At 35.5% G+C, this 21,524-nt stretch overlaps 1 protein-coding gene across 11 annotated transcripts in view; it reads left to right on the forward strand.

Moving 5' to 3' along the window:
- The window catches only part of NPAS3 (neuronal PAS domain protein 3), an 839,700-nt gene that overhangs the window by 241,618 nt on the left and 576,558 nt on the right, over positions 1-21,524 (forward strand). For 5 of the 11 annotated variants that reach the window (XM_023523216.1, XM_023523208.1, XM_023523210.1 and 2 more), the window contains 2 exons: positions 18,829-19,073; positions 19,185-19,235. In XM_023523216.1, coding sequence (XP_023378984.1) covers positions 18,829-19,073; positions 19,185-19,235 — 296 coding nt within the window. Of the gene's footprint in view, positions 1-9,770; positions 9,845-18,828; positions 19,074-19,184; positions 19,236-21,524 lie in introns of those variants that run through there. The other 6 variants (XM_023523211.1, XM_023523213.1, XM_023523212.1 and 3 more) reach the window with 3 other exon arrangements.

The raw sequence follows: 21,524 nt of genomic DNA on the forward strand, positions 1-21,524 counted from the left end.
CTATGAAGTAGATACAAGAATCTGAGTTTTATACTTATTTGGTCATTTTTTTGTTTCATTTCTTTTGATACCACATCAATTTCTTATCTCTTCATTTTTCAGTAATAGAAGAAGCCTTAACAGTTGCAAGATTACATATTTATATCAGGGTTCAGACTGTGAATTCATTCTTTTCTAGGGAAGCAGAAAGATCATGTAAAAATGGTGACCACATGTTGACAGAATGCATGATTTAACAAAACCAAAGGCAATCATTTCAAAGAAAAATGTTTTATTTTCTGCCAGCAGAGTATAATGGAGAGAAATTGGCTGGTATTATTTTTAAAAATTGCCCAAATCACTGTAGTTAGTGTAAAATTGTCTCTGGAACTATTTCCTGTAAGTTAACCAGACATATGATTGTATCCTTTCTATTTTGAATACTGAAGCTCACATTTCAACTGTCTTGCATGAAGCCTATCGGATATAATAGCTCTTTGTAAAGGTGCTTCCCTTTCTCCTTTAGTCTCTCTCGTTTAAGCTTCCACCTTCATTCACCCCAAACTTAAGAATATTTGAAGTTTGGGGCTTTCCAGAACTTTAAGCTAAATGTTATTCACTAACAAATCGAGACTGTAAGCTACTCAAAATGTGCTACTTCAGCCTGCAAAAGTTCAAATGAAATTAATGTAAACATTGTTTATGCTGTTAAATATTCTCCACATGTTTCAATTGAAAAGAGATATCATTTTCATTTAACATGTGGTTCATAGGGCTTGCTGTTTTTTTCTTAGTATTTAAAGTAATTTCAGACATCACACATTGGGACCTGCTTATTTTGTTTGTAGGTATAGTAAGTATTAATAGCAAATTCGATTCATGTGTCAATTAAAGAATAATGCAGTCTGTTATAATTCTGATAGTCATATATCTCTGAGTAAGTCAAAAAGGCATGAGTCACTTGGTGGAATGTTGGTAGTCACATCACTTCTTCGGCTGGTGATATTTTCAATGACTTGATAGGTGTCGGAAGTGATATAGTGATTGCTTTCAGGTCAACTGCAGAACAGGCCGCTGCATGGGATCTGAACCTGTATTTTGGAAGAACTATATAGAGTCAGCTATGCAAACAGATTAAAGCATATAAATGTTACTAACCTTGGTGACAGATAGGAGTATTGCATTTGTGTCTGCACAGTGCCAAAAATACCAGTGCTCACCAGATATAGATTATTGATTAATTTGGATTTAGCCTGCTGCTAGTCAGCAACTAACATGTTTGTTGATTTCTTGATCCAGATGGTTGACATTCTGTAGGAATGTTCCAGGACATTATACTATACATAGAGGGTAAAAAGGCAGACATTAAACATGCAAGTTTTCCCATCACTTGAAACTCTCCCACCTACCAGAGTAAAAAAGCTTTGAATTATGTTTAAAACAGAGCTACAACTCTACATAAACTGTGTTCTTCTTTCAGTTTAGACAGCTGATACTCATTATTAACTGTAACTCAGGGTTGACTGTAACTCTGTGCTCTGCTTTGTCAGTTCTGGAAAAGGCCCAGGATTTCATTTGGAAAAGTGGAGGTGATAATATTTTATTTTTATTAATCAGAAATTTTAGTTTAGCCAGTTTTCTTGTGTCATTCATGAGTTTAATAACTATGCAACTTCACTGAATTCTATGTGAATCAGTTCGCATATTTATTTAGTAAAGACTTTTTGATAGTATTTGGTACTAACAGGCTAAACAGTGGGAGTGGGGGAGGACACATCACTTTAGATCTGTAGGTAAAATGGGTAATAACATTAACGTACATCAGACATTTTCCCTAGTAGTTCACTATTGTTATGTGACAAAAAAAGCGAAAATAGGATCTTTGAGGGGAAAGAGAACAATCTCTTTGTTTTTCAAGTGAGAAAACATACAGCCAGAGAAATTAAATGTATTATCTGGAACCATACAGTTATTAGTGTCAGAGCTTGGCCCAGCACTTGGGTCTCACAACTTATTGATTGGTGTTTGACTGCACTGAATAACTGATTTTTCTCAGTCATATTTTCCATGTTTTGGATAGCTTCCTTATGTGGACCTACCAGTACTTACCCTATTAAATCTACTTATGTTCCAGGCGATCTGTCAACTGCTTTAGATCTTACAAATTCCTTTACATACACATGGGCTCTATCCAAGACCTCCCACTCATAGTGTGAAGTACTAAGGTGGACCTCTCTTTGAGGGCTTAATTAGCCTCCTCCTGCCTAGGAATGCAAGTATTCTGAGCACAGAGAGGAAGGAAACTCTTTAATTTTCAACAGGAAATCTCTCTCTCTCTCTCTCTCTCTCTCTCCCCCCCCCTCCTTCTCTGTCCCTCTCTCTGTCCCCCTCTCTCTCCCTCCCTCCCTTCTCTCAAATTTCCTTGGCTTTGACATGTTTCCATATAACCTCCACCCCACAAAAGGATCTGTTAAATTGATGCTTTGAAAGTGCATAGGTGGGTGAATCTTCAGGGAATATAAGCCCCTCACCCAAATTTATGTTCTCCCGAAGAAGATACACTAAACCTATTGAGCTCATGTGAAAGCTGAGCATATTGACACGGAGTAATGAGGCAATATTTTCCCTGTTCCTGCTTTTCTTGTACAGATTGTTCAGGACTTTATGCGAGCCTGTGTGTAATGAACAATATAAAAGACCTAAACTTGATTTTGCACGTTAAGATCTAAATCTATTTAGCACATAGCAGCATGTAATGAATGCTTATAGAAACCTTTATGATATGAGTCTAATACACTCTCATTTTCTGCTTGCCATATATCTCACAGTTTGTATAGAACTTTGTAAAATCTGGAGTTGTCCTTGTCCAGTTAAAAAATTGGGGGTTATTGTCTCTGTAGACATTGGCTTGATGTTGTTTTCCTCCCTTTTCATCATGTTCCAAATATAGGTATTAATAACCATGCATCATGACTAATTAAAAAAATAACCTTCAAAAAGACTTCTAAATTAAAGCTGTAATTTTGTATTGGATTGCTAGTGACATGGGCAAATCACTTGCTCTTTGCCCTTATAGATTTTATAATGTCATCAGAGTCTATCAATAATATTATAGCCTGCAGTTAGGCATATACCATTCCTTACTGTATCACATATACAAGGGGGGTGGGGGTGTACCGACTGTAGCCTGTCTGCCCTGGGATGCATTCCAGCAGAAAGAGAGGGAGGTAGGGAGAGGGGGAGAGAGACGAGGGGAGAGACAATGTGTGCGCGGGTGTGTGTATGTTTGCCTTTTCAGTTGAGATTTACTGTACAATCTATCCTAGAACGTGCATGAAGTGGAGTGTCTGACTCTTACATAGGAATGTTTCTCTTCTACCTGCTGTGAGTGAAATTGAGTAGAATTGTGCCATTCTGATCAATTTATAAAGCAGCAGACTCTGCACATAGACATCATTGCTGTCTCTTCTACCTGAGCTGTCAGCCTCCATCCAAGAGGGAAAGGGTACTGCCAGAGACGAGTAACATACAGCCAGAAGAAAGTGAGAAGAACACTTACATATATATAAAATAATGTATTATATATAATAAAAATTATTTAAAAATAAATAGACAAAAACCCCATACCCAGAAGTGAAAGAAATTCAATTATAGGAAAACAGTGGTTCCAAAAATTTTATTGAATTTCAGGTCTCTCTAGATGGCTGTCTTAGTCATTATGAAAGTTGTAAAGACTTAATATTTCACCTTAATTTATAGGTACCCTGCCATCTTGTGATCACATCCTTTCTCTGTAATCTCTTATATGCACTCTTTGGAGTACTGCCTCTGTCCACTTTTTTGTATTTCTGATTACACATAAACACGCAGATATAGCAAATAGATACAATAATTATATGAAGATCTAAGATTTACTCTTAAAAAAATTTCCCCCATCCCTTATTGTGATGTGTCTGATGTGGAGGAAGAATTTATGGTGATTCGGTGTTCTGGATATGTCTGATTAACAAAGAGAGGCTAGACAAGCTCTTTACTATTTTTCTCCTTCTTGATTCAGTTTGCCTCAGTTTGCGCTCACTACAGCAACCCCTCCAGAGTCTAGAAAAGGGAATAAGTCTGTGTTTTGAGAATTTAAATATTTTGACAGGAGAGAGTTTATGAGTATAAAGGTTTGGTGGGAAGGGGAAAGTATCTCTGTTTCTTCCATTTCCCTTTCCCTTCTTTTATTTACTATGAAAACTATTCAGTTCCATGCCAGGGATTGATTTACTGGGTAAATTTATTTTCCACAACACTACTACTGTTGTGTGTTTACTGTTTTTCATCATGACTATTAAGGACATTTAGATTAACATCACCATAATCATCTGTCAACAAATACTTATTAAGGCCATACTATGTATGTAAGGCACTGTCTAAACATATTATTACACTAAAAACAACCAAGTCTTGTTTACATTGTGCTTTTAAGAAATTATTAATATAATTTAATCACTAATTTTGGGGGGACTACACTCTGATGATTCTGTGAAAAGGACTATTTTGATTTTTAATTAAAGTTTTTTTTATACATGATGCCACCATGGTGAACTGATTGAACTTTCAGTTTTGATTAAATGCTTGAAACTGTATGGCTTAAACAGGGTAAATGAATCTATGCACAAATATGCATATGAGTGTTTTTAATTTTCTGAGCTACTTTTAATAATAAGTTTAATCTTATAGAGTAGTAATTTAATCTAATTTTTCCTTTTTATTTATAGAAAATTTGTAAAACAAATAAAAGCAGAAATTCTACCACTCAGAGCAAATCACTGTTAATAATTATGGTTGCTTTTCTTTAATTGAATTTTCCTCATTTTCCTCCATTGTGTGCCTCTTCTCCATTTCTTCAATGTCACCTGACTGCTACAGATCTTCATATCCACACCTACATACCCCATAATTAAATCTAACTCTCAGGAAAGGCTATTAATGGCATTAAACCACAGATTGCTAACTGCCATAGGCCAAATGAGATCCATAGCAGCCTGCCAAGAGCTTCATTTTTAAAATGAGATGCCAATATTTAAAAAAAAAACTGGAAGATTTTACGTTAAAAAAAAAATCTAGATTTCTAGCTTCCCTTAAAAAGGAAGACCTGGCAATTTTGGGTCCATATTCCCATCCAGTAACACCTGGGTTTTCTTGAACAATGAACGCCACGTTTTGTCTGGTCAGGTGCTCTTCAGTTTGTTGTAGTCCTCACCACTCCCTGTTACCTGGTCAACAGTGAGATTCGGTTGCCCTCAATTATTAGATTTGAATTGTTCTCTTTCACCCAGTCCTCTTTATTCACTTGTATAATGGTGTTGGATCCTATTGCCATTTGAGTTTGTGACCCTTAACTTAAATTCATTTACACTAGACTATTCATAAAACTAGAATAACCCATTCTTCTCGCACATGTGAATTTTATGAGGAGATATGACTAAACCAAATGAATGACTTTAAGAGAGAAATTGTGTAGAAAAAAATCAGAGAATAAAAATGAGGTAGAAGAAAACAAGGCATTTGAAGGACAATGCTGACACATTTAACAAAATTCAAACTTTACGTAATGCTAGCAGTGCTTCAGTACCACCCCTAAGAATTTTGGAAGTGCTGAGTTATTGGAGAAGTGTCAGCTCCAGGCAGCCACATATGTAATTCAGTCCCTTAACAGAATGTGTGTGTGTGTGTGTGTGTGTGTGTGTGTGTGTGTGTGTGTGTGTGTGTGAGAGAGAGAGAGAGAGAGAGAGAGAGACAGAGAGAGACAGAGAGAGACAGAGAGAGAGGGAGAGCTGGGGTGGGGAGGGGGAGAGAGAAAATGAGAATGAGAATGAGAATGAACGAGTCAGATCCACAACCATGAGAACATGAGAACATGACAAAGTTGCCCTGTTCTTGATGACTCAGTGATCTCTACCCTATCTTCTTACGCTATTGGGAAGCACTGAAGTTTTCAGAAGTGAAACTAAAGATTAAGTGTTCTTTTGTTGATTTGTAGGAAAGAGTCCTTGTGGGACAAACCTTTGAGGTGAATATTTCAGCCCAAACAAAACCATAGGAGATTTAGAGAGAGCACTGAAGGTAGATTTAAGAAAAAGGGCTCCTGTTAAGTCCCTGTGGGTCGGTAAAAGAAAACAGGACATCCATTTTGGTCAAGGACCAAATTGAGCAGACAGGTCAGGGAAGAAGTGCTAAACTATATGATATACATTTTGTATTTTTTATCTAACTATTTGGTGCCTTATAGTTTCAGATACTAAGGTTATTTATGGAAGCTTTGTGATTGGGTCCACTTGAGAAAATTGCCGGCTTCCATTGCTCCATTTCAATTAAGCAGTCACTTTTACATCAGCTTACAGATCATGTGCTTTCCTGCTACATCTGAGACTTCTTTATCAACAGTTTGGACTAATGCTACTATTAAAGTTATGGTAATTGTTTGTTCAAAATCAGGAAATTCAATGCTAACATTCATTAATAAGATAACTGGGTCTTTTTAGTTTCATATGTACTTATATCATGATACAACTGTTTGTTTTTACATGGACAAGTTGCAGACTTGACATAAACAAGATGTACCTAATTACTTTATCTTTAGTTTATTTTACATATTTTAAACATTTATTGTATACATCGACATGTTAGCTATCTTTATCATCCAGTGAGGTAACTAGATTTGGCTTAGAATAATGTATTTGTACCTTAAGGTCAGATTTTTATGAAAGGACTAAGCGTCGATCAGGGTTTTCAGAGGAATGTAGAGTCCATGGTGGCAGGGAGAAATGGGTTTCTGACTAATGGAAGCCTAAAAATACATGAGCATTTCCTATGTTGTCCCACTTTATAAAGTACCTCAGTGAGGTATCATGACTCCCCAAATTAAATCTTATATGGTAATCACTGATACATACAAACACCTTGGCTGTTGCATGTATATAGTCTAATATCATGGAGCCACCCTACCACAGAAGGCCAGAACCTATTAGAAGTCGCAAGTCCAGCAGTCAGTGAAAAACAAGGGATGATCCTGATATTTATAGTTTGGTTAGTGTTCTAAAGCTTAATAGAGATCTTAAGATATCATCAGTCATGGCAACTTGCTAATCTAGGCTTGAGCCAGGGTCTGAGAATGTTTCAGGAGCCCATTTGATGCAATATTTTGTGTTTGTCTATGTTTTCTCCTGAGTTAGAATCTACAGCTGCCGTAAGGTTTTCAACAGGTTAATGATACACGGGAGCACGTTCCATCCCCAACAAAGCCGCTGGTATCTTGTACCCTGGGCAAAGCACTGATCTGGGGTTTACAGGAACCATAAAGGACACAGGGGCCCTGGTTGCACAGCTGATGGACTCAATCATCTGGTTGGAGACCCGTGAGGGATAACTTGAGGAGGATGAAGCCCTCTCCTGGCTATTCCACTCCCAGCCCTCTTTTAGAGAAATGACCAAGCCAAGCATTTTCTCCAACTATTTTTCAGGCCCTACTATGGCAAGAAGTGATAGGATGGCATTTGATAGCACTATCAAGGACTCCATGAAATTACTTAAAAAAAAAAATTTTGATAGTAAAAAATACATGTTTGTTGAAGAAACTTCAGAAATTAACCACCTCTCTCCCCCAGACACACACAAGGAATTTCTACCATGTAGAAATAACCAGTCTTAATATTCTAGTTTATGGGAAATTAATCCAGATTTGGGTATATTTTATCTCTATATCTATCTATATAGATATAGAGATATTGCTATATAGTCATTCGATCCTACTATACATGATGATTTATAAACTACCTTATATAGCTTACGATATTGCAAAAATTTTTCCAAGACATTGAAGTTTTTTTTTAACATTCTCGTTCAACATCTTGAGAATATTTCATAATTTTTTTTCTGAAGTTTATCAGAAAGGCAACAAATATTACTTTAGGACAGGTATTGGCCAAAGTGTGTTCTCTAGAAATTGTAACAGTTTACAACCCTGGCAATCATACACTGTGTTTTTGGAGTCCTGATGAAAGGAGAAGTGAAAACACATGAAAAAAAAATAGTGGGGGGATAGAGCAAATAGTCTCACAAGACTGATGGATCCCTACCCACAGTTGTAGTGTTTAAAGAAAGGATGACCATTTTACTTAATTCTGTTTCACAGAGGAGTGCAGGCAGTTATAGTATAATGGTGTGTTCACTGATGTCAAGCGCTATGTGCTGTTTGCAGTGTTCACATAACCATAACTTATTTTTCATACTTAAAAATCTTCAAACTTGTCAAAGTATGCTTTCTCCTTTCCAAGTTTCTCCTATCAAGCTTGAAAGTGTTCAAAAGCTTCCTTCCACTTAGTTGTGCTTTCAAAAGTGTTTGAAATCACACTTAAAGAAAATTAAAAGAAAGAATGAATTTTTCCTCTAGAAAAGGTCATTCGAATTTGAATTCCAAAGCAATTTAGTTTGGGACTTAGAGCAATTAACAGCAAATCTATCTCCTTCAAATTGGAATGTGTTTATAAGCCTGAAAAATAGGGGTTTTATTGAACATTTCATTAAAGAATTAATGTTTTCATAAGAATTATTATGAAATTTATATGGGTGATTATAAATCAAATAAAACTTTATCAGTGCCTTAATTGTCATATCAGTATAATAGAGAAAAGGGGGATCACGAGGACTTTCTTCCTGTAGCGCAATGTAATACAGTGGTGAGAAGGACATACTCGAGTCATCTTGCCCAGGTTCAAATTCCAACTCCAGCTGTCTTTGGCTTTGCAAGTTATTTTCCATTTCTGTGCTTTGATCTTATTTGTGAGACCGGGATGATAATACTTCCAAAGTGATCAACTGTCCTTGTTTCCCAGGACTTTCCTACTTTTAGCATCGAAAGTCCAGAATCTGGGGAAAGCTCTTCCTGAGACAAGAAATCACCCAGTTTCCAGGGATGGGTGTGGAAATTTGAAGGGAAAGTGCAAAACCTATGTAGTAGATCACCAAAAAATAGGGACTGAAGGCAATGCCATTTTTAGTTTTAAATGTATCCAGCAGAGATTGCCTGCCTTTCATAGTAGTTACTCTTTTTCCCCGATAGCTGATGTTGGCCATCATGAATTAAATGAGATCATATTTAAAACAGACCCTGGCTGTAATAGAGTAAGCCTTCAAAGTTGTTAGCTTTTTAAACTATTATTAATTATTACTACGTTTAAGTCCATGCTGTTTTTTGGTGGTGCTGAATCATCTTAAAAAGCAGAAACAACATGTGTGCTTTCCTGTTATTGATATTATGAAAATGAATAATATAGTTCCTAGGAGTGGTAGAAATTCAAGGAGTCGCCCTTTGGATGGTCAGTAAAATGTCCTGCTGTTACAGATGCCCACCATTCCCTTTCATTTTGCCCTTCAGCGTAGATGCTCCGATCCTTTCAAATATTTAGCAGACATTCCTCTCAATGTGTGCTCACGACTCCTGTTACTGTTAATGGAAGTTACACATGTGTGCTCACCGGGATGGGAAAGCCTTTATCCCATGTCAGGCAAAGACCCGTGATCCTGAATCTCTTTCTGAACTTCAGACCTGAAGAGAGCAGTGCAGGGAATTGCTGCTTTCTCACTATATTAGCTTCTTCAATTTCCTTTTAATTGGAGCCTGCAACCCAGATTCTTGTAACTTCAGGGGGATGAACAATACAAATTAAGATCTGGATGCTTTCCAGGAAGGGCTCAGCTCAAAGAACACTTTTTTTTTTCTTTTAACACAGTTCTGGCTATTGACAAATCGCATGCAGTTGCCTAATGAGTCTATATTTGCTTCTGAGGTTTCACATTTGCAAACTACACTGCTGAGAAAGTAAGTGAAGTGTTCACCCACCTCTGGTGTGAGCTGACTGATTTAATGTACAGAACAGATAAACACTAGAATAGTGAAAATTCTAAACCAGTAGCACAGAACCTTCAAATACAGTATCTTACCCTTGTTCAGGACATTCATTTCTCCCCAAGAATTTTTTTTAATGTATAAGACTTCAATTTATGTTTAAGAACTAGTAAACTATAGCAGTTTGACAGCTATTCACACTTAATTCTGTGCATTAAACCAACAGCATTCTTTTCCACAAACATCCATTGTTAGGACAATGCTCTCAGACAGAATTTATGAGAAATGGAATTATGTTACCAAGGAGATAGCATTTACTATAATGAAGAGTAGATCCTAGAAAATGGCCCCTTTTACAGCAGCTCAGAGCAGAGCCACAAAAGCAATTGATTGGTCTTGGCATTTAGTCTTATATCAGCTGTGTCATCCATAGCTTCAGGAGTGAGAACACTAATCTAAAGTGACATTTCTGTTCTGGCGGGCTTTTCTGCCCTGATGAAAGCAATTACTTCATTCCTAAATGATAATTTGCAGGAGTTTCAACCACTTTAATTGATAATTTTTTTTTTTTTGTTCTGAGTTCAATTGTGAAGTGATTAGCTGATTTGGTAAATAGAAATTTAAGGTGTGAAATATACAAGTTGCTCCAAGGTAAAGTGCTATTTATTGGGTGGAGAGAAATTACTTGATAAAGCTGCAGTTCTTCCATTATTATGGAACTGCCAGTTGTATAGCTTAAAGTTCTGGGGGAAAATGAAGAACAAAACACTTTGATTCATGAGGTTTTTGGCAGACACCAAAGCAAGCAGTGAATAGTTTGGTCTTGCTGTGGTTCATTCAAGGGTTATTTGAATCAAGGTGAACATTGGCTGAAAAGGATTGTGAGGACCTCTCAGCTTTCTATATTACTATTCTAATGACTCATTCTGGAATTAAATCCTCTTATTTAAAGTGTTAAGAATAAAAATGCTCATTGGCTAAAACCAATTAATTTAATTATTAAGTTCAAACATACACAAGGCATTTTCTGAAGACGAGGAAAGGCATTCATTTGAATGACTTTAATTACTCTTTTGATCTATTTTACCACAAGTCAAAAATGGGTCATAATTATTCAATCAGAATGTATTTTAGTGTAAAAATTTTAAGAACACATCTTGATTTTGATACTTTGTCAAATGTTAGCCGTTGCAGATGTTTTTGGCATTTTTTTAAGCTATCAATTTCATGATATTTTCTTAGTTGGGGAAAAATAATGGTCATTTCACATGTTAAATGAGAAAAATACAGCAAAAATGAAGGTCAAACTGATTTAGCACATCAAACAGTCTTTGTCAGCCAAGCTTAATATATCCTGAGTTTGTGGAACAAATGAAATTTTGCTGCTATGTTACACTTTGCTTCCAAACAACCATTACAACTGGTTTTATATATTGTGTGAGCATCAGACCATCAAACAGTGCATCTTTACTGACGTGTTGCTGCAGCGATGATCTACAGCAGCAATCTGCCATTTATATAAGGGCAAAATGTGCATCTATATTTAGTTGTGAAATTGGCCTATTATACTCTTGATGTTTACAGAGGCTAACATAAATTAATGATGACAGCTATGAGCAGTGCATTAGTTAAGCAGCAGAGTTCTTACCTTGAACTTGAAGGTTCCAGTTTCAACTTCCAGCCAATACTATACTGCTTTCTTCATACATTGAAGGAAGGTTTCTGAAATTATAACCTCTTCTTAAAGAGCATTAAAGGCTTCAATTTGTGAGCTATATTGTGCATAATCCTACCAGATAATAGTTGTTTATGCATTTCTCAATTATAATACCTTGTAACAAAGTCGATATTTATAATCATAGGGAAAAATACTCCTGAAAGATTTTTTTTCTTTGCAGTAGGCCAATTTGATTGACTTTGAACTGTATGCAATGTCAGTGTGTGGTGGGCTGTTTTATTGAAAGTTATGAAGAAGGGCAAGCAGTGCTTATAGAATCTTTCCCTTTTCTCTGTGAAGCCTCCTCATTCAGCTCATGTCAGGGCAAGTGGAGGTACTGGAGTAACTGTAGATTTCACCATTAACTATGACCAGAGATCTGACAAGTATGCAGGTGTTCAAAGGTTCATGAGTTAAAATGCTGAAGCCTTTGATGAATTTTTAATGGCTGCATTTTTAATACAGGTCGACCTTCTTCCTTTGAGGCTGCATGCCAGATTAATTGATAAATAGTAGAAGTCTGTAGTGCTGGGTTCTCCTAAGCAAAACAAGTAGGAAAATCCATAAAAACCTGCCTGTCTGACTCCTTAGCAGTGCTTTAAAAAGGTAAAATTGAAAGCGCTTTTGACGCTACGCTACCTTTCCTTTTCCTATAGTTAGGTGACCAAAACTTGCCTCATTCTTTTATAAAGACTGGTTATTGTATTCCAAAAGTTTATGTGAAACTGTTAAAACTGAGGCTTAGAGACAGGTTTTTATGTAGAGATAGTGTGGATTTATCAATAATGTCCATATCAGAACCTGTTCCACAAATATAAATTTTAACAAAACTTAAAAATGTGGCTATAAAGAAGTCATCTGAGAGGAAGAAACATTTGATTAAGTTGACTTACCTTCTGTTGTTACTCTGTGACAATTATTATTTTTGTTCTTTGTTATTGTCTGTAGATCTCAGCTATATTACTTCTTTAATCAAAACTATGTGAAGTAAGAAACCAAAGTAATCAATTTGCAAAGCTAAATTTGATCAGTCACAAAGGATAACTTAACTCTCTTAATTTAATGAGCCATCAAGTCCAGAGTTATTTTTTTTTCCACCATGAACAAGTAGCCCAGTAAACAATTATTATCCTTATCCAGTTCCATGGCAACTTCAGAGAGATTGCAAATCATGAGTCATTTTCATAATATTGGTTTTCCGATAGTGCTGTGCCTGTTCTTTTGCTTTTTATAACTTCTTTGTTATCTTTTACTCACTTGTGGCTCAAGTAGCATTTAATGTTTCAGCTTTACTCACCGTATGGATACCAAAACAGTCAATGCTGCTACATTTCCATTTCCCCATCACCAGCGTCCAGGCTGAGCTCTCCATGGTCCTGGATTTTGGGGCTTTGCCTGACATCAAGGAGAACTTTTAGATTTGTGATATTTTGGAAGATATTTTGAAGGATCATTTTTCTGCTAAGAGTACACATATACTTTTTCTGACTAATAATTATCATTGTAATTTTGAAGTCTTCCATAGAAACTTTTGCAATCTTCCTGAGTAATCCATTCCCTTAACAACTCTTTGGATATTCATTTTTATATATAAACAAAATTGCTTGTCTTGCAACTGAATGCCAGTTTTTATCTATATTAGTGAACTAATAAATGGTCACTTACTATTCCTAGTACAGAAGATAATTTATTTATAAGCTTTTAATTTTTCCACTAATTAAACATATATTTTTTATATGAACAACTCATTAAATATGCCTGCGGTATACAATATATAAACCACCGACATAAAGAAGGCTATAATGAAAAGTCAATGTCTCTATGGTAAAGTATTTTTATTTCACTTAAGTAAATAATGTGATATATCAGAACCAGTGACTATAGATCATATTGGCCAGAACAGAGTGTACATTATAGACGAACATTGTGGAACTCAAAGCATAGAATAATCTGTGAAGTGAGCTTAGATTTTTCATTCAACACATCTTAAATAGTATTACTATGTGCCAGGCACTGCTGTAAATGTTTTATAAAAATAACTCACTCAATTTAACTCCAACAAGAACCTTATGAAGCAGAGATTATTGTCATCCCATTACAGAGATGAGAGTAACTGAGGCAAAATAAGTTAGTTTGCTCAAGTTTACATAATTAGTAAGTTAGAGTACCAAGATTTAAATATAAGCAGTCTGGCTCCACAATTCATACTCTTAACCTCTGCCTTCTGCAAGTGTGGAAGACATGTTGAGAAAGACATCAGACAGAACTTAAAGTGATTGTCATGATTTGAAAGAACACAGTAGGAGTTTTAACAATAGGCAGTTTTAGAGTTGTTGCCAAACAGAAGTTAGCCCTTTGATTTTATTTCCCTTGGTTTGATTTTTCTTGTCATTACATTAAATTGACTAAAGTAACGGTCATAAGTGGCAGTATAGAAAGAAGTTTAAGAGGATAATGAGGAAAGCAAACAGGTATAGAGAATTACAGAAACTGTAACTAGAATCAAAATTGGTGTTAGAAAAGCTTGGTGAGAAAATTATAAAAACTATGGAGAGATGGGGTGAGAATTAGATGTGGTACTAGGATTAAAACAGTTGGGCTTTTTTCCCCCTGATAAGTTTTGTATTTATTATAATAAAAGTTAATGCTTATATAATGTTTACAATATGGTAGGCATTTAGCACTTCACATACATTTTCTCAGTTCTTTCTCAAGAATATTATGAAGTGGTACTATTAAAATATCCATTTTCCAGATGAGGAAATTGAGGCCTAAAGATGTTGAGTGATAGACCTAGCCAAGGCTGCCTACCTAGTAACTGTGATAATATGAATACCCACAGCCTGTCTACAGAGCCTACTCCTAACCCCTGTGCTTCCAAGTGGGTTTAAGGATGGTTGACTGTATTTGGGCATTCCTGTCTAACTTCTTAAAATTCTTCTCTGTTGTAAAATTCTGAAGTGGACTCTACCACATTTAGAGTTTATAAATGTTAACTATTTTAATTGTTAAAATCTAGAATTTTCTGAGGAGTTTACTTCCTTATAGTTTATAATATACTATGATAGAAATTATCATATGAGTCATTGCAGTGGTCCTAGGGGATTTACCAAACATGCCTTGTTTGTCATCCTCATTTTATAAGATTATAAAATTGAGGCTCAACTTTGTCACTTAGAATCATAATGCCTGCAAATGGCCAGGGTGGGTTTTCTAACTCCTTCACCATAGTCTTTGCACAAAATACACCATATGCTGAAAGGACTTAAAATATATAGGAGGATTAAAAAAATCACTTTACATTCAACAAGCAATGTCATTACCAGTAATTTTTTTGATTGCTTGTTATCTATGCTTAAGGTATAACTTTAGAAACTTGTAAAAATTCTTTCAAAGTGTTTAGAAGAAACAGTTTAAATAATATTTTTTAAACCTGGGATACTTGTTTAGGATAAATTCTGGCAACATCAATGACAAAAAGAGGGGGGCATCTTTCTTTATAAGGCTTTTAAGGGGAAATTTAGACATGAGATTACCCTTTTGGTTGGAGAAATGGGACTCCTAAGGAGAATCTGAAAATCACTGTCTTCTCCGAAATATACACACATTTTTAAAATGACTTTTAGATTTTATTTATATCTCTATATATCTATATGTATCTGTCTCTCTTTTGAAATGGTGGTTGATTTTTTTGTTTGTTTTTGGTTGTTGGTGGTAATTATTGGTGAGGTTGATACTATCCCTATCAAAGAGAGTTGGAATTTTGATTTGCCAAAGGATTAAGGCAGAGTCTCTTTTTCCTGCTATTCAGAGCCTAAGCAGAAGAACTAAAGCAGGAAGTTTTGGCCCAGGGAGTCACTTACTTTGGTTCTGAAGCTTAATCATATTTTAGATGGCAGAGATCGACACTATAACATTTTACTCAGATACAACCAACCCATTCTTTCTTTAGTACTCTGCAAATACAATCTCATATATATATATGATTCGTATATATAGGTTTAGAACAGAATGTGCAAATATGTTTATCTTGTTTTCATGTAGTCCTTAATTCAATTTGAGAATTGCTTATAACTAGGCTCTACTTCACAAAATCAGACAAAAGATTAATCCACAATCTGTGTCATTGTCTTAAGGTCTTTAGTTTCATCTATTCTATCAGCCTCTCCACAATCTTTATAATCCTTTGACTGTATTTTATTGCCGTTGCCCTCAAAATCAATTACTACTTATTACAGACACAGGGCTATCATTCTGAAAGTCTTCTGAGCTGTAGTGTCTGCATAATGATGTAATGTGGGAGTCATGGAAACCCTTTGTCATTAAGATTATAGCCAAGAAGATTACCCCAGTAGGGTAACAGTGTGTGTTCGAGTTAAAAAGGGGAGGAGGCTGTGGAGAAGAGAAAAACAACAAGAAGGTGGGACAGGAACACATAAAGTTCTGCCCAGGGTTATTTTAGAGAAGTCATGTGTCAGAGAGCCATGTTAAGGCAAGACATCTCAAGGCATTAGGGTCCATGTACTCCCTTTCCCTGAGTTCACATAAGAAACCATCTCCCCTCTACTAGCTTTTGGAGCCTATTGGGTTACTCCTTGTGGTCTTGGGTTTTCCTCACTACAGGTTTAGTTTTTTTCCCCTTAGATTATTGATAAGCCTATGCATTAATATCATTTCAGAATAATTGCCTAACTTCAGTTAAATAGAGAAATTCCTAGGACGAATTTTAGTAATGTTAGATAACAAATGAATCCATGTGTAATCATTCGAGTGACATGTGTAAAGTTACATATAACATCTATGTAAAACTACCTTCAGAGGTGATCTTCCAAATTATTATCCCATTGTAAAATGAGCTCCTGCTCCATTATTTACCAAATTTCATGTGGCTTGCATAATTTTTGAAATTTTAATTAGCTAACATAAAATGAAATATAACATAAAATTGGAAATGTGATATAAAAATTTAGTTTTTGATCTCTAGAAATAGAAAAACCAACACGAGGCATGCCTTACCTCAAAGCTGCAATCAGCTGAAACTGTGTGTGTCCTCCAGATCAAATAGTCACCATCAGGCCTGTCTATTCATTGATATTCCCTGCCTTAACCCCTAGAGCCTTTGAGTTTGCAACCCCTGCTCTAGAGCTCTGTCATAGTCACTTACTGGACCTCCCCCTGCAAAAAAAAAATAAAAAATAAGTTCATCCTACATTCTGGAGTGGTATTTGATTATAAGAACACAAAAAGAACAAAGCACTGAACTTGAACCACTGCACTCTACAAGTGGTAGAGAAAACATGTGAGGACAATTCTTTTGGCATGGGCGATTTAAATGGTGTTAGATCGCTTTTATTATATAAAAGGAGGGATATGAATCATTCTTTTATCTTAAGATGTTAACCTGGATTCTGGTTATACTTATACTTTGTCAGATTTTAAGGCTCCTCTTACTTTATTTACATAATTTTCAACAAGCCAAAATTTAGCATTTGCAGAATTGAGTAGAGGCCAGCTAAAATATTGGGAAATAAGTGACATAACATGTCTTTTCCTTGTAAATTAGTGATGTTTCTGCCTGAGGTTATCACCTGAGACATCAAGAGACAAAGTTTTGTTACCTGAGACTGCTGTGGCTTTGAAATCGATAGCATTATCTTGTCTACTTTTGAGAAATACATTAGTTAGCTAAAGTAAAATATTGTATGAATAGAGTGAACATGAAACTGGTTGGCTGGTTGGGTTATTAGCCTAGCAAGTTTTTGACCATAACATTATGGCATTACTTAGCCAGAGGAGAGAAAGAGCAATTAAGGGATCATTTTATAAACTATATAAATGTCTAACCAATGTACTGTATGCTTGGAACTAATAATAAAATAAAAGTTTAAAAAATTGTATATTCAATAAGCTATTTTGAGTGTGCAGTGAATACAGTGTTTAAGCCATGAACAGTATCAGGAATGCTATAATGTGATATGAAATGTTATTGTCCATACTATACTAATAGAGATAAGAGCCACACTTTGAACTCATTTCGATCTATTCCTCCGGTCTTGTTTCCTTGCTCATTTGTCTCTTTCTTGTTATTTTATAATGTGAAACCAGAATGCTAGATTCAAAGATTTAAGATGCTTTCAGAGTTTAATAAATTGACACTTACAAATGGTATTAATAGTACCTGGCTGTTGTAAATATTGTCCAATTATCTGTCATCAGGGTCTGATTTCGAATTTATTTCTTGTCAGAAACAAAACAGAGCAATTCAGAGTAGGTGGAATTCTCTTGTCAGATGCTCACAAGCAACTTTAGTTGTGCCAAATTCTGCCTCAGTAATGTGAGCAAACTTCAAACAGAAGTGCACATGAATAGTTAAAGAAAAATACTGGATTTCACCTGTTACCTCTTCTGTGAAGTAATATGTCTATAATGTTTATAAATTTTAATAACCCACATGGGGCCTTATCTTTCAGCATTAAAATTATATTATCTTAAAGTTTGACTTTTCCGGGCAATGTATTTTGTTCTCCAGTATTTCAGAGGATCTATCCGTCTACTAATATATGTCCATTAATAAAGAATGAAAGTATTCTATTATCAGCTAATTACCAGCACATTTATAAAGTTACATTGAAATCTTCATTTTTAGTAGGATGATTTCTTTATCTGACTGAAGGTCTTGATCTTTATTGAGGGCTGAAAGCACATCAACGTTTTGTTTGTTGATCCTGTGAATTGTGTTTGTGTTTATTCTTTTTACCCCCCAAGATGATAATTGAAATAAATTTTTTAAAATGTGTTCTTTTGATGGCATAAGATTCTGTAGGGATTACAGTTAAATGAACAGAATCATTAGCTTGAGAATAGATATGTGAATACAAGCCCAATTTTTTAAATTGATTATAGTTGTGAATATCAAGTATCATCTGTAAATCTTATATCTTAGAAACAATGAATGTATGTCACTGCATGGTCACTTGGAGGAAAAAAACCCTAACAAGCAAACTATTTTTACTCAGTGCACTTGAGTTTATGGCATTTGAATCTAGAGGTAGAATTTATGGTTGTAGGGACATTGTCTGGAACTCATTTTACTCTGACCCCTGGAATTTTAAAGACGATTTTGGGAGCTTTTTGCTGGGGGGGTGGAGCGGGGCAGGAACAAAACAAAAATGAGAGCAGTTTCTGTCTGATGAGAGAATCACATGTTCTAAAAAATACTTTTTCACTCCTTTGATTTCAGTTTACAAGCATTGAGAAAGGAGAAATCCCGAGATGCTGCTCGCTCCCGCCGGGGAAAAGAAAACTTTGAGTTCTATGAATTGGCCAAGTTGTTGCCTCTCCCTGCAGCCATCACTAGCCAGCTTGACAAGGCATCCATCATTCGACTTACAATTAGCTATCTGAAAATGAGGGACTTTGCTAACCAGGGGGACCCTCCATGGAACTTGCGAATGGAAGGCCCTCCACCAAACACATCAGTAAAAGGTAAGTTTTAAGCCCTTATTCATTCTACAATGTGGTGGTCTGTAGGTGTCTCTAAGATGAAATGTTTACCATCATCCTTTCTTCTTTTCCTGCATATCAAATCCTTTAAAGGGATACAAATGTGGAAATCTGAACTCTGCATGAGAAAGACACCATGTGAAGGTGAAATGAACCTCTTTTATTTCTATTTTCTTTTCAAAAAGTCTGTCAGCCTAAATATTCTATCACTTAATATAAAGTTTCAGAAAAATGAAATGAATTTCAGAGAATGAAATGACTTACATTAAAGTGCTTCGTGGATTTAATTTATGTTATGCTAATACATGAAAATTCTTATTGATTGATGGAGTATGAGAATATTTGCTAAAGGGTGGAGCTAATATTTTCTCTTTACTAACCAAAGAGAGGAAGGAAACAGAATCTAGCTGTAGCAGGCATTTTGAGTAATGATTTATTGATTAATAAAAATTCAATCTATGTATTAATGTTTCAAGTCTCTATACATGTTGCCTAAAAGCTATAAATATAAAACATCTGTTTGTCCTCCAAATCCTTAGTGCAAGTACCCTTAAAACATATTATTTTAAAATTTGATCCTCCTTTGCACTGATACTTAAGGGATGTATTTTCTTTGGTGTTCTCGAAACTCCTAATAATTTATGGCATTTCTAGCATATGAATATGCATGCATATGTTTATCCCTGTATATGTGGTGCCGGTCATTTTATTTTCTGTCTTTAAAGGAGTATTATTCAAGGTGTAGAACTTAAGTGCTCTGCTAGTTCCCTGTGTCCTAACCTTGTGTCTAGAGTAGACTCTTGATGAGCATGGAATAAAACCAGACCTTTGGCGGAGCTGCAGGGAACCGCTGGGGGAAGAATTAGTTTCTTTAGTTATGTGATTACACCTAGATAGCAGTTTCCTTTGGAGAAATCCTCATACTCTTGGCTGTTGTAGGAAAGAGTACTAGTGGGGAGCTGTAACCTCTTATAGAATTCAAATTAAAGAGTCAAAAGCAGTGACTATTTATAATTCTGTGCTAAGAGGCATGATCATATATGTGTATATGCATGTGTGAATCTGTTCAAATCCATGCCACTGCTCCTTACTTAGGGATTGTGTTTCTTATGCTTATGAGAGGACGAAAATTAGAATTTAAATTGTACCAAGTTATTTTCTTCTAGAGCAGGGGTTGACAAACATTTTCTGTAAAGGGCCATATAGTAAATTTTAGGCTTTGTCGGTTAACTTATTAAATCTGCCAGTGTAGCATGAAATCAGCCATAGACAATAGGTAAAGTCGTAAACAACAGGGTGTGGCTGTGTTCTAATAACACCATACTTACAAAGCAGACAGCTGCCACTGGATTTGGCCCACAAGCCATAGTTCCTAGACTCCTGCTCTAGAGTGTAAGACTGACATTCAAAGGTTGAGAAGAACACATGGCAGAGGTAGCTCTCAAGGACGAGATGTCAGCAGAGTACAAACAAACCAAGGCACATTTATGCTGTCCTTTTACAGCCCTTTTGCCCTTCGGAATGTAGATGTCAACTTGGTAATACACCAATCCATGTTCCAGATGCTAAAGAAGTAGGGAATTTTCCCAAGCTAAAGATGTGACTATAATCCTAGTAAATATTTACTATATAAATAAGAGCTTATTCAGTAGGCTGTCTTCATGTTTATTCCAAATCATGCAAGACGAAAGGATAGATGGAACAAGTTAGAGATCACACAATGTGCAAAACGTTACTATTAAATTTTAAATATGCTGATGAAGGAGCCGGACTTGTATTAAGTTATTTAACATAATCATCTTTTATTTACATTTCTATTTAAAGGAGTTTGCCATTTATAGGATTTTTTTGGTAGTGGTGGCTAACAAAGTAGAAAAATCTAATGGTTCTATTCTCCTTTGTTGTAATAGTCCTGTTTACTTTTGGAAGTATGGCCTTTCAGAAATATAAAACTATAGATCATATAGAATTATGCCCTTATTTTATAGGTGAGGAAAATGATATAGAAAAGGTTTACAGTTAAATATTAGCAGATCTAGATTCCTTTTTTTTTTTTTTTTTTTACTTTTTGTCTACTGCTCTTTCTATCACCATATTCATTTCTAATGATGATAATTTGATTTGCATCACCATCATCAGCCATTTCAAGTGAGAATTCTCTCAGCTTTGGAGTGTGACTAATAATTCATTTTTACTCTGTGGCCTTCAACCAAGTCAACTCTGTGACTACTTATGATGATAAAGTTGGATAAAAAAAAAGGTAATTATGGATTCTGCTCTTATGGGTTTCAGTCTATAGATGGACATGGTGATGTCAGTGAGAAAAAGAAGGAGGTTAGAATGGAAGTGTAGGAGCCTGGAAGGAGATTACAGATTTTATTATTTTAAAAATTTCATTGACTGTTCGTAAACTGTGATGGGCTAGAACTGAAG

Source organism: Pteropus vampyrus, unplaced genomic scaffold (genome assembly GCF_000151845.1).
Source record: "Pteropus vampyrus isolate Shadow unplaced genomic scaffold, Pvam_2.0 Scaffold384, whole genome shotgun sequence".
Classification (NCBI taxonomy): domain Eukaryota; kingdom Metazoa; phylum Chordata; class Mammalia; order Chiroptera; family Pteropodidae; genus Pteropus; species Pteropus vampyrus.